Source organism: Eleutherodactylus coqui, chromosome 9 (assembly GCF_035609145.1).
Source record: "Eleutherodactylus coqui strain aEleCoq1 chromosome 9, aEleCoq1.hap1, whole genome shotgun sequence".
In the NCBI taxonomy this organism is placed as follows: Eukaryota; Metazoa; Chordata; class Amphibia; order Anura; family Eleutherodactylidae; genus Eleutherodactylus; species Eleutherodactylus coqui.
The window spans coordinates 42,390,100-42,401,915 of NC_089845.1; the positions used below are offsets into that span (position 1 = coordinate 42,390,100).

Consider the following 11,816-nt stretch of genomic DNA (forward strand, 5'->3'; position numbering starts at 1 on the left):
CACTTAGAAGGTGTATGAGGGACTTATATGGAAAGATGGAACAATACCTCTGCAGCGCTACCTATTGGAAGGCAGCATTCCAGCGAGTCAATGTCAGACTCTTTAGACAAGTCCTAGAAGAATGACTGGGAATTGTAAGCCAAAGCCAGAATAACCATGCACAGACAGCTGCTTCGGGATGATTGTCCCTCATCAGTGTGCAGAAGGTTTCTGGCTTGGCTAGTGAGAGGTCTGTGACGTGGGTCAGGAAAAGAATCGTTTCTCCTTAAGGAGAGCACCTAGAAGGTGTGTGAGGAGACATTGACTCACAGAATGCTGCCTTCCAATAGTTGATGCTGCAGAAGTAGTGTTCCATCTTCCCATTTGCGATGAATGTAAGTATACACTCAGCAACATAATACATAAGCCAAAGCAGAGTCTTCTCTGGAAAGACAAGCTAACCATGTACAGACAGGCTGGACCTGATCTCGAATGCCACCAGAAAGTGTCGGAAAACATAGGCTATAGGACATGGCGGACAGGTTTCCAAAAGATCATGATAACGGCTTGATAAAACTTGAAGGAAGAGTTATTCCCTGCCTACGGGGTTATGAAAGTCTTAACAGCAGTCAGTGCAATTTTATTAAGTGATCACTAGTAGTTCTGCCAACCGAAGGATTTCAGGACTGCGGTGCAGTTTCCCTGCAAGACTTGGTCACGGCTGTTCTTCGTTCATGCGATTTTTGGCAGAGATGTGAGCAGCGTTACAAAGCATCGCCCGTGTGAAAGAAGCCTGAAAGGGCATATGGGTCGATTTTTTTTACTGAGGCACCTGACCCAATTCAATGCTGGAAAATGGCGCAATAAGTAAAGCGGAGAATAGCAGTAAGAAAAGAATGCTTTATTCCACAGGAGACACAAAACATAGCAATCAGTCACAATGGATAGAAGCTTGATTGTTACATAGTCTGTCTAAGCGCTCCGGCACACTGGTAAAAGCGATATCACACCGTGATATCGCCCTCGCAGTCATTCTGAAAACCCCTGGATGCGAGGCGTTTTCACAAGGAATACATTTTGCATCACTGTGGGGGCTCCCTTCACCTCCACTGCGGCTGTCACAGCTGTGGAAGAAGATGGCGGTCTTCTTCCATTGATTTCAATGGGGGCCAACGCTGCTGCTGCCGACCTTATTGAAAACAAGTGGAAACCCCTGGGTGCGAGGTGTTTCATTTGAAAACAGCCTCACATCCCTGTGGGGGTTCCCTTCAGGAGATCGTGATGTTTTCCACTGTGTTCCATGGGGCAGGTGCTGTTGCTGCCGGCCTCATTGAAAACAAGTGGAAGCCCCTGGATGCAACAACTTCAAATCCCTGCAGGGTGAAGGAATCCCCTGCTGCAGCTGACACAGCCACAGCCGGGGATTGTTATCTTCTTCCATTGTTTTCATTGGCCACATTGAAAACAATGGGCGATATCACAAAAAGAATGGACATGCTGTGATGTGTTTCTAGCATCTCATCGCTACGCGGTGCCATGCAGCAAACACATCGCAAATGTGAATGAACCCGTTCAAGAGAAGGGGTTTCATATAGAAAAATTCATGTAGGAAATATTCAGTGTGATACCCTTGTGGATGAAAACAAGTAGCAGAATTGTCGACAGTCATGTCTTCTTCTTCTTCTCTCATATCCTCTTCTATCTCAAACGCAGATCTTGCTTTGGTGACATTGGATGAACCGTTCAATGAAAAAGGAGAAAACCTCAGCACTTCCCAATATAAATCTATAGGCACACGTTAAGCCTATGGCTGCAACATAGGAGCAGAAGTGGCACCAGCACTCAAAATACATTTTTTATCATAAATATACCAAATTGCAGTATACACACTAACCACATTAAATAATGCAAGGTTCTTGGTATATAATTTGATCAAATCATATTGGCCCATCTACCAACGTCCAGGATATGGTAAATGGGCCAATTAGATTTGATCAGATTATATACCAAGAACCTTGCATTATTTAATGTGGTTAGTGTGTATAATGGAAGAACTGCTGTGACCCCCCAAATACAGCAGCCCCTTCATACTCATGACCAGTGAGAACCCCAGTGGTCTGACGGCCCTGATCACAGTGTTTGGTTGTTACCTCCCATCACTCACGAAGAGGGTACAGCAACACGCTGGACAGGAAAAAACCCCTGTGGGGGAAACCTGCAGGGAAACCATGGCTGCTGTACTGCCCTTCCTCCAGGCATACTAAGGTGTGTGACTATCAACGGTGACTGCATGGGACTATCTATGGTGACTGCATGTGACTATCTACGGTGACTGTGTGTGACCATCTACGGTGACTGTGTGTGACCATCTACGGTGACTGCGTGTGACCATCTACGGTGACTGTGTGTGACTATCTACGGTGACTGCGTGTGACCATCTACGGTGACTGCGTGTGACTATCTACGGTGACTGTGTGTGACCATCTACGGTGACTGCGTGTGACCATCTACGGTGACTGCGTGTGACCATCTACGGTGACTGCGTGTGACCATCTACGGTGACTGTGTGTCACCATCTACGGTGACTGCGTGTGACTATCTACGGTGTGAAATAATGTTTATGGCTGTATGGTGTGTATGTGTGTCCGCACATGTATGAGCCATCAATGTGTGGCATGGTGTCTGTGTGCATGTGTGGGACTATAAAAACTATACCGGTCTTCATGGGATGAGGCCGTCGTCGGGATCCTCCTCAGCTTGGCAGAATTTCTTCAACACTGGATACCGGCGGAGGGTCTTACAGAGGATGCAGTATGGATGCTGGAACCGCTTGTTGCTGATGATGAAGTCTTCCTCGTCCATCCTGAATATCGGAATAGCCAAGCTGTGGTCCATCTGCCGCTCTCTTGTCCATGCCCAATGGGAAGGGGCTTCTGCCATCACCTAGAATTAAACAGTGTATGAATATCATTAGCACCACGGACTCTTCATCAAAGACCGGAGTATTTTATATGGTTTCTACTAACCAGATCACAGGTGGTTCGGTCCACCCAAGCTCTAAATCCCATCCGGCGGAGCAGCTGGTCCCGATGCTGGAAGAGTAGGTCTGTGTTCTCCATCCAGGTGTCTCCTAAGGCCCAGGGGTAGATCTGCCACCGAAACGGGAGTTCCTCTTCCATCTGATTGGCTAAGAACCTGGCAGAAAAGATTAAACGAGATGATGGAACGAGTCAGAACCGTGTAGAGCAGATTACCTATATAAGAAGGAGAGACCAGGAGAAAAGGGGAGAGCTAATGAACACTAGTATTAGTAATGTTACCGGAGCCTGGAATCTTCTCCGTATCTCACTTGGACTCTCCTGTTACTTGTTTTAGTATACATTTTTATATTTACAGATCTGGTATAATAAAAGCAACTCACAGAGCTGGGAAGAAGTTCTTGCGATATTCCTCGGTACGGAGTCCGGCTCTCCTGAAGTACACGAGGACCATCGCCAGGAGGTACTGGTGGGAGGAGAAGGACAGTTAGAGGCTGCGACTACTAACAAGTAAGGCCGCCTGCAGACAAGCGGGTCGGATCCGGCAGCGAGAATTATCGCCGCGGGACCCGACCCGAGAGCCTGCAGGGACGAGCGCGTACTCACCTGCGCCTGGCGGCCCCGGCTCTTTCATGTGCCGGCTGAGGCGCAGCCGGCGCATGCGCAGACCGGAGCCGGCGGCCGGGTGAGTGCGTGCCCCGCATAAAAACAGGACATGCCGCGGTTTGTTTGCCGCGCGAGATTTCGCGTGGCCAAACCGCGGCCGTCTGCATAGGAGTGCGTATTGTAATGCACTCCTATGCAAACTTTCAGTGGCGGGAAATACCGCGGGAAATACCGCCGCGGGATTTCCGCCCGTGTGCAGGCGGCCTAAAGGGTATAATAACTCCTCTGGATGGGTAAATCTCAGTGTTACATCTAATAATGACTATTATGTCACCAGGTTATACAGTGCGGTGGGTCTCCAGGCCTATTACATTAGCCTAAGTCCCTACATGTATATATGGTGCATATTCTGTAATATTACCTTGTCAGATATGTTCATACACTCATCACAGGCGAGGAACATCCAGAAATATTTATCCTCTAGAAAAAAAATCAATATTTCATCAATAAATGTATCACTTTGTTTAGTGACAGCAGTAAAGTTACAGAACTACTGTGTGTAAACTGAGGCTAAAAACCACCAATTGTTGTAATATACAAATATCAATGACATAGTGGAGTCTGACAGCTTCATCTTGGATAATGTGTACCGGGTTCAACACTACAACCATTGGAAAGGCCCAATGTGTCTTACCGAGGACACGGAAGAACGCTGCCATCTCCTCCTGCGGTTTGGCCCGGTCATCCCTCCTCTTCTGAGGGTCTTCCTCACACGGGCTGACATCCCTCTTCCTCTTCTGTCCTCTCTCGCCTCTTCTGAACAACCTTCGTAATATACCAACTACGGCGTCCATGATCCTTAACAGGGGGAATAGGAAGGGATTATTATTAGGACAAACATGTGGATCCCAGTGCAGTCCCTATAGACCTGTCAGTACATTATGTGTATATGTCCCTATAGACCTGTCAGTACATTATGTATATATCCCTATAGACCTGTCATTACATTATGTGTATATGTCCCTATAGACCTGTCAGTACATTATGTGTATATGTCCCTATAGACCTGTCAGTACATTATGTGTATATGTCCCTATAGACCTGTCAGTACATTATGTGTATATGTCCCTATAGACCTGTCATTACATTATGTGTATATGTCCCTATAGACCTGTTAGTACATTATGTGTATATGTCCCAATAGACTTGTTAGTATATTATGTGTATATGTCCCTATAGATCGGTCATTACATTATGTGTATATGTTCCTATAGACCTATCATTACATTATGTGTATATGCCCCTATAGACCGGTCATTACATTATGTGTATATGTCCCCATAGACCTGTCAGTACATTGTGTATATGTCCCTATAGACCTGTCATTACATTATGTGTATATGTCCCTATAGACCTGTCAGTACATTATGTGTATATGTCCCTACAGACCGGTCATTACATTATGTGTATATGTCCCTATAGACCTGTCAGTACATTACGTGTATATGTCCCTGTAGACCTGTCATTACATTATGTGTATCTGTCCCTATAGACCTGTCAGTACATTGTGTATATGTCCCTATAGACCTGTCATTACATTATGTGTATGTGTCCCTATAGACCTGTCAGTGCATTATGTGTATATGTCCCTATAGACCTATCAGTACATTATGTGTATATGTCCCTATAGACCTGTCAGTACATTATGTGTATATATCCCTATAGACCTGCCATTACATTATGTGTATATGTCCCTATAGACCTGTCAGTACATTATGTGTATATGTCCCTATAGACCTGTCAGTACATTATGTGTATATATCCATATAGACCTGTCAGTACATTATGTGTATGTGTCCCTATAGACCTTTCAGTACATTATGTGTATATGTCCATATAGACCTTTCAGTACATTATGTGTATATGTCCCTATAGACCTGTCAGTACATTATGTGTATATGTCCCTATAGACCCGTCATTACATTATGTGTATATGTCCCTATAGACCTGCCAGTACATTATGTGTATATGTCCCTTTAGACCTGATATTACATTATATGTATATGTCCTTATAGACCTGATATTACATTATGTGTATATATCCCTATAGACCTGTCAGTATATTATGTGCATATGTCCCTATAGACCTGTCAGTACATTATGTGTATATGTTCCTATAGACCCGTCATTACATTATTTGTATATGTCCCTATAGACCTGTCAGTACATTGTGTATGTGTCCGAATAGACTTGTCATTACCTTATGTGTATGTGTCCCTATAGACCTGTCAGTACATTATGTGTATATGTCCCTATAGACCCGTCATTACATTATTTGTATATGTCCCTATAGACCTGTCATTACATTATGTGTATATGTCCCTATAGACCTATCACTACATTATGTGTATATGTCCCTATAGACCTGTCAGTACATTATGTATATGTGTCCCTACAGACCAGTCAGTACATTATGCATATATGTCCCTATAGACCTGTCAGTACATTATGTGTATATGTCCCTATAGACCGGTCATTACATTATGTGTATATGTCCCTATAGACCTGTCAGTACATTATGTGTATGTGTCCCTATAGACCTGTCATTACATTATGTGTATATGTCCCTATAGACCTGTCAGTACATTATGTGTATATGTCTCTATAGACCTGTCAGTACATTATGTGTATGTGTCCGAATAGACCTGTCATTACCTTATGTGTATGTGTCCTTATAGACCTGTCAGTACATTATGTGTATATGTCCCTATAGACCAGTTATTACATTATGTGTATATGTCCCTATAGACCTGCCATTACATTATGTGTATATGTCCCTATAGACCTGCCATTACATTATGTGTATATGTTCCTATAGACCTGTCAGTACATTATGTGTATATGTCCCTATAGTCCTGTCAGTACATTATGTGTATATGTCTCTATAGACCTGTCAGTATATTATGTGTATGTGTCCCTATAGAACTGTCAGTACATTATGTGTTTATGTCCCTATAGACCTGTCAGTACATTATGTGTATGTGTCCCTATAGACCTGTCAGTACATTATGTGTATATGTCCCTATAGACCTGTCAGTACATTATGTGTATATGTCCCTATAGACCTGTCAGTACATTATGTGTATATGTCCCTATAGACCTGTCAGTACATTATGTGTATATGTCCCTATAGACCTGTCATTACATTATGTGTATATGTCCATATAGACCTGTCAGTATATTATGTGTATGTGTCCCTATAGACCTGTCAGTACATTATGTGTATGTGTCCCTATAGACCTGTCAGTACATTATGTGTATGTGTCCCTATAGACTGATCATTACATTATGTGTATATGTCCCTATAGACCTGTCAGTACATTATGTGTATATGTCCCTATAGACCGGTCATTACATTATGTGTATATGTCCCTATAGACCTGTCAGTACATTATATGTATATGTCTCTATAGACCTGTCAGTACATTATGTGTATATGTCCCTATAGACCTGTCATTACATTATGTGTATATGTCCCTATAGACCTGTCAGTACATTATGTGTATATGTCTCTTTAGACCTGTCAGTACATTATGTGTATGTGTCCGAATAGACCTGTCATTATCTTATGTGTCCCTACAGACCTGTCATTACATTATGTGTATATGTCCCTATAGACCAGTTATTACATTATGTGTATATGTCCCTATAGACCTGCCATTACATTATGTGTATATGTCCCTACAGACCGGCCATTACATTATGTGTATATGTTCCTATAGACCTGTCAGTACATTATGTGTTTATGTCCCTATAGTCCTGTCAGTACATTATGTGTATATGTCTCTATAGACCTGTCAGTACATTATGTGTATATGTCCCTATAGACCTGTCATTACATTATGTGTATATGTCCCTATAGACCTGTCAGTACATTATGTGTATATGTCTCTTTAGACCTGTCAGTACATTATGTGTATGTGTCCGAATAGACCTGTCATTATCTTATGTGTCCCTACAGACCTGTCATTACATTATGTGTATATGTCCCTATAGACCAGTTATTACATTATGTGTATATGTCCCTATAGACCTGCCATTACATTATGTGTATATGTCCCTACAGACCGGCCATTACATTATGTGTATATGTCCCTATAGACCAGTTATTACATTATGTGTATATGTCCCTATAGACCTGCCATTACATTATGTGTTTATGTTCCTATAGACCTGTCAGTACATTATGTGTATATGTTCCTATAGACCTGTCAGTACATTATGTGTATATGTCCCTATAGACCTGTCAGTACATTATGTGTATATGTCTCTATAGACCTGTCAGTACATTATGTGTATATGTCCCTATAGACCTGTCATTACATTATGTGTATATGTCCATATAGACCTGTCAGTATATTATGTGTATGTGTCCCTATAGACCTGTCAGTACATTATGTATATGTGTCCCTATAGACCTGTCATTACATTATGTGTATGTGTCCCTATAGACTGGTCATTACATTATGTGTATATGTCCCTATAGACCTGTCAGTACATTATGTGTATATGTCCCTATAGACCTGTCATTACATTATGTGTATATGTCCCTCCCTGTATAGTAACTGACCCTAGACTGAACTTCATAGCTTACCTGGAGGTCACATCGTTTCTTCTACACAGAAAAGAAGAAATAAAGAAAATGTCAATAAAGATTGATGTAAATACAATAAAAAAAATACCCCAGCGCCATATTTATTCCTCGTCACCCAAATATCCCTGTATTTAGTCATCATAGATACAATATATATATATAACCCTGAAAAATCCGCAGCTCTCCCAAATAGTTCAGGTGCAATCCTGTTTACTCACCCCAAAATTTACATTTCTTTCCCCTTAAGGCACTTTTGGTAAATAATGAATCAGCGCTGATAGGAAATATTAAAAAAACTTTCAGTAAATCGCTTGAAGGGGTCGTACAAGTTTAGACTTTTATGCAAAAAGTCCCCATGTGAAAAACCCAGTAAAGAGCTCATACTCGTGTCCCCCCGCTCCCTGCAAGTCCCCCCAGCGGCTCCAAGCCTCCTCACTCACATAATGTTTACAGGCTGCAGTGACGTCCCGTAAACCCGCTGCTGCAGCCAATGACAGAGCTCAGCCTGTACATGTCTGCGAGGAGACCCCGAGCCGCCGGTGGGGACTGGCTGGTTAGTGAGGAAACGGGAGTGAGAACTGCTGATTATATTATTCACACTTGGGACCCCTTTACACAGGAAAGTTTTAACTTGAACAATCCTTTTAATTAACCCCTTACTGATGGAGGTTTTTTTTTTCTATTTTTGTTTTTTCTTCCCCCGTTTTAAAAAATCGTAACGCCTTTATTTATCCATCGATGTCGCTCTATGAGGGCGTGTTGTTTTTTGCGAGTTGTATTTTTCAATGGTGCTAATGTGCCATATTATGTACTCGAAAACGCTTTAAAAATTCCAAGTGGAGAGAAATGGAAAAAAACCAACATTCATTCCGCCATCTTGTTCCTACGGTGCACAAATTGCAACAAAAATGACATGATAACTATTCAAGGTATTTTATTATGCTTCACAAATATCTACACACTTGTAAATGATATGTAACTTGTTACTGTCAAATTTGTTTAAAAAAATGCCCTGATAACTTTATTCTAGGAGTCGGTACGATTACTACGATACCAAACTTGTATATTTTTTTTTTCTCCACTACGTCTATATTTTTTCAAAGATATTTAATTATTTTAAATTATTTTCTGCCAGCATCTTCTGCGCGCCGCGGAGGAAGAGGGGGGAGGTGCTGTCAGTTCTCTGTAGTGAGCCTATCTGACAGGCTCACCGCGGAGAATCGCAGCAAATCGCTATGATTCTTCGCTCTTGGACATGGGGCTGCGCATTCCATAGCAACGCTATAGAAAGCATTCACTGTGTTACCCATGACCAGATTATCGCAGCGGGTAACGCAATGAACAATCGTTCGCGGACAGGCAGCCTAACAACAATATATATAGCATATATATACAATAATACAAATAAACTGCACAATACAGAATACATTACATAGAAAAGCCTGATAAACACAAACTGCAGGCCATATTTATTCACAGTCCTCCAAGTTACTTCATAACCCCCATTATATCTCCACATATATCCACTAACCCAAATATCTGCATATTAATTACCCCCCAAACCATCCAGGCTTATTAATAATCCTGATTAACCCGCTGACATAATTAGCTATTAGTCTGCACTGACCAATCATCACCATATGGGATAACATAAACCAGCAGTTCCCTGTATGAGGTTTGGCTCTCACCCCTCCTCACGGACGGCGGGCGCTGAATTCTCCATCACGGTGATGTCGGTGATGGAGATCCGGGTTTTGGTTGAAGAACAAAGTTCCTGAAGTCGCTTTAGTAACAGCAATAAGGAGCCAATCTGAACTCTAGAAGAGCGATCGCTGACTGGCACCAACTGCCGTTTTCCTGCTCGGCTTAGAACCAATGCTGCGATCCTATTGGCTGCTGCTGGTGGCCCCTGTCACAGTGGTTCCCATAGCAGTAGATGTAAAGGAAAGCCGCCGCTCCCTTCTGGGTACATATAATGAATTGTAAGAATTTTATATATTTTTTTGGAGGACAGGGAGGGAAAACATTAATTCTGTCTTTTTTTTACAGCAACATAAATAACATGATAATTTTTTATGCAGGCCAGTACAATTATGACAATACCAAAATTATTGCTTTTTTTCTTACGTTTTTCTATTTTTGCGCAGTAAAAACTCTTTTTTTGGAAAATTTTTTTTTACATCATTACATTTAAAGTCCCATAACTTTATTTTTCCATGGGCATAGCTTTGTGAGGTCTTTTTTGCGTGCGTAGCCATAGTTTTTATTGGTAGTATTTTGGGGTACATACAGCTTTTATGATCACTTATAGCATTTCTTTGGTAGGCAAAATAAACAAAATAAGCATTTTGCCTCTGTTTTTAGTTGTTTTCGACGTGCAGTTTAATTAGTGTTCAATTTATTACACGGGTCATTTTAGATATGATTATACCTAATATGTGGGGTTTTAGTTTTTTAATTTAAATAAGGAAAAATGTGCAAAAAAGAGTTTTTGTTTTTTGTTTTACATTTTTTATGTCCCTGTAGGGAACTTGAGCCACAAAAGCTCTGATCTCTATGAGATGCATTGCAGCAGCTCTGCTTGTATGAGGTTACCTGTACCTGCTATGGATCTCTGCCATAAAGATATGGTTTTTACACCAATGCACAGAGCATGGGAAACAAACAAGGAGAATTGGAGCTCCTAACACAGGAAGAGTAATATGATGGTGGAATGATACACATAATTGGAACACAAGGCTTAAAGGATACAACATATTTATAAGAAACAGACCTAATAAAAGGGGAGGAGGTATTGCTTTTTATGTTAGGAAACCATACATCTCCAGAGAGATTCAAGCTTCAGAGCTGGGAGTTCTGTAGAAACTGTTTGGGTAAGAATACAAGGAGAGAACAACAGAAAGGACACCATTGTAGGCATTTACTATAGCCTGCCTGGACAAGCAGAAGATACTGATGAACTCTTTCTACATCCGATGGCCAAGCTCTCAAAGAAGCATGACATAGTGATTATGGGAGATTTTACCTATCCAGACATTTGTTGGGAATCTCTCTCAGGTAAAAGTAATGGAGCCAACAAATTCTTATCCACTCTTGCTGCCAACTTTATCTTCCAAAAGGTAGAAGAGAAAACAAGGTGATCTGCTGTCTTGGACCTAATTCTTACCAACAGGGAGGAAATGGTTGAAGAAGTAAGGGTGGCTGGGACCTTAGGAGGCAGTGATCATGCTATCCTTGAATTATGGATAAAAAGGGGAGGAAGACCTGAGACAACTCAGACCTCAAGGGTGGATTTCAGAAAGGCAGATTTTAATGGACTCAGAAAGAGGGTATGAAGAATCCAATGGCTGGATGTCCTTAAGGACATAAATGTCCAAGAAAGGTTGGGAAAGCATTTAAAGAGACCAGGATGAATAAACACAGAACCCACAGACATGCCAAAAAGGAAGAAAAATATGTTTATCAAATCAAAACAGGGGGGGAATATCTAAAGAATATAATGTGGTCTGCAGAAACTGTAGGGCAAGTGTCAGAAAAGC

The 11,816-nt window shown here is 41.6% G+C and overlaps 1 protein-coding gene across 1 annotated transcript; it reads right to left on the reverse strand.

Annotated features, from left to right (window-relative positions):
• Positions 1-2,700: 2,700 nt before the first annotated feature.
• On the reverse strand, positions 2,701-8,293 carry LOC136578641 (speedy protein 1-B-like). Its single transcript, XM_066578835.1, has 6 exons — positions 8,278-8,293; positions 4,318-4,481; positions 4,045-4,103; positions 3,401-3,483; positions 3,006-3,174; positions 2,701-2,922 (listed from the first exon to the last, which is right to left on the reverse strand). The coding sequence occupies exons 2-6, from the start codon at positions 4,475-4,477 to the stop codon at positions 2,701-2,703; spliced, it is 693 nt and encodes a 230-aa protein (XP_066434932.1). The 5' UTR covers positions 4,478-4,481; positions 8,278-8,293.
• Between the last annotated feature and the right edge of the window lie 3,523 nt (positions 8,294-11,816).

What these genes read in the sequence shown, in the direction of transcription:
- LOC136578641 (XM_066578835.1), bottom strand. Translation starts at nt 4,477, where the DNA reads ATGGACGCCGTAGTTGGTATATTACGAAGGTTGTTCAGAAGAGGCGAG. An exon ending in GTATGAACATATCTGACAAG is followed by an intron (nt 3,484 to 4,044) that starts GTAATATTACAG and finishes TCCTCCCACCAG; the next exon opens with TACCTCCTGGCGATGGTCCT. An exon ending in ACCGAACCACCTGTGATCTG is followed by an intron (nt 2,923 to 3,005) that starts GTTAGTAGAAAC and finishes GTTTAATTCTAG; the next exon opens with GTGATGGCAGAAGCCCCTTC.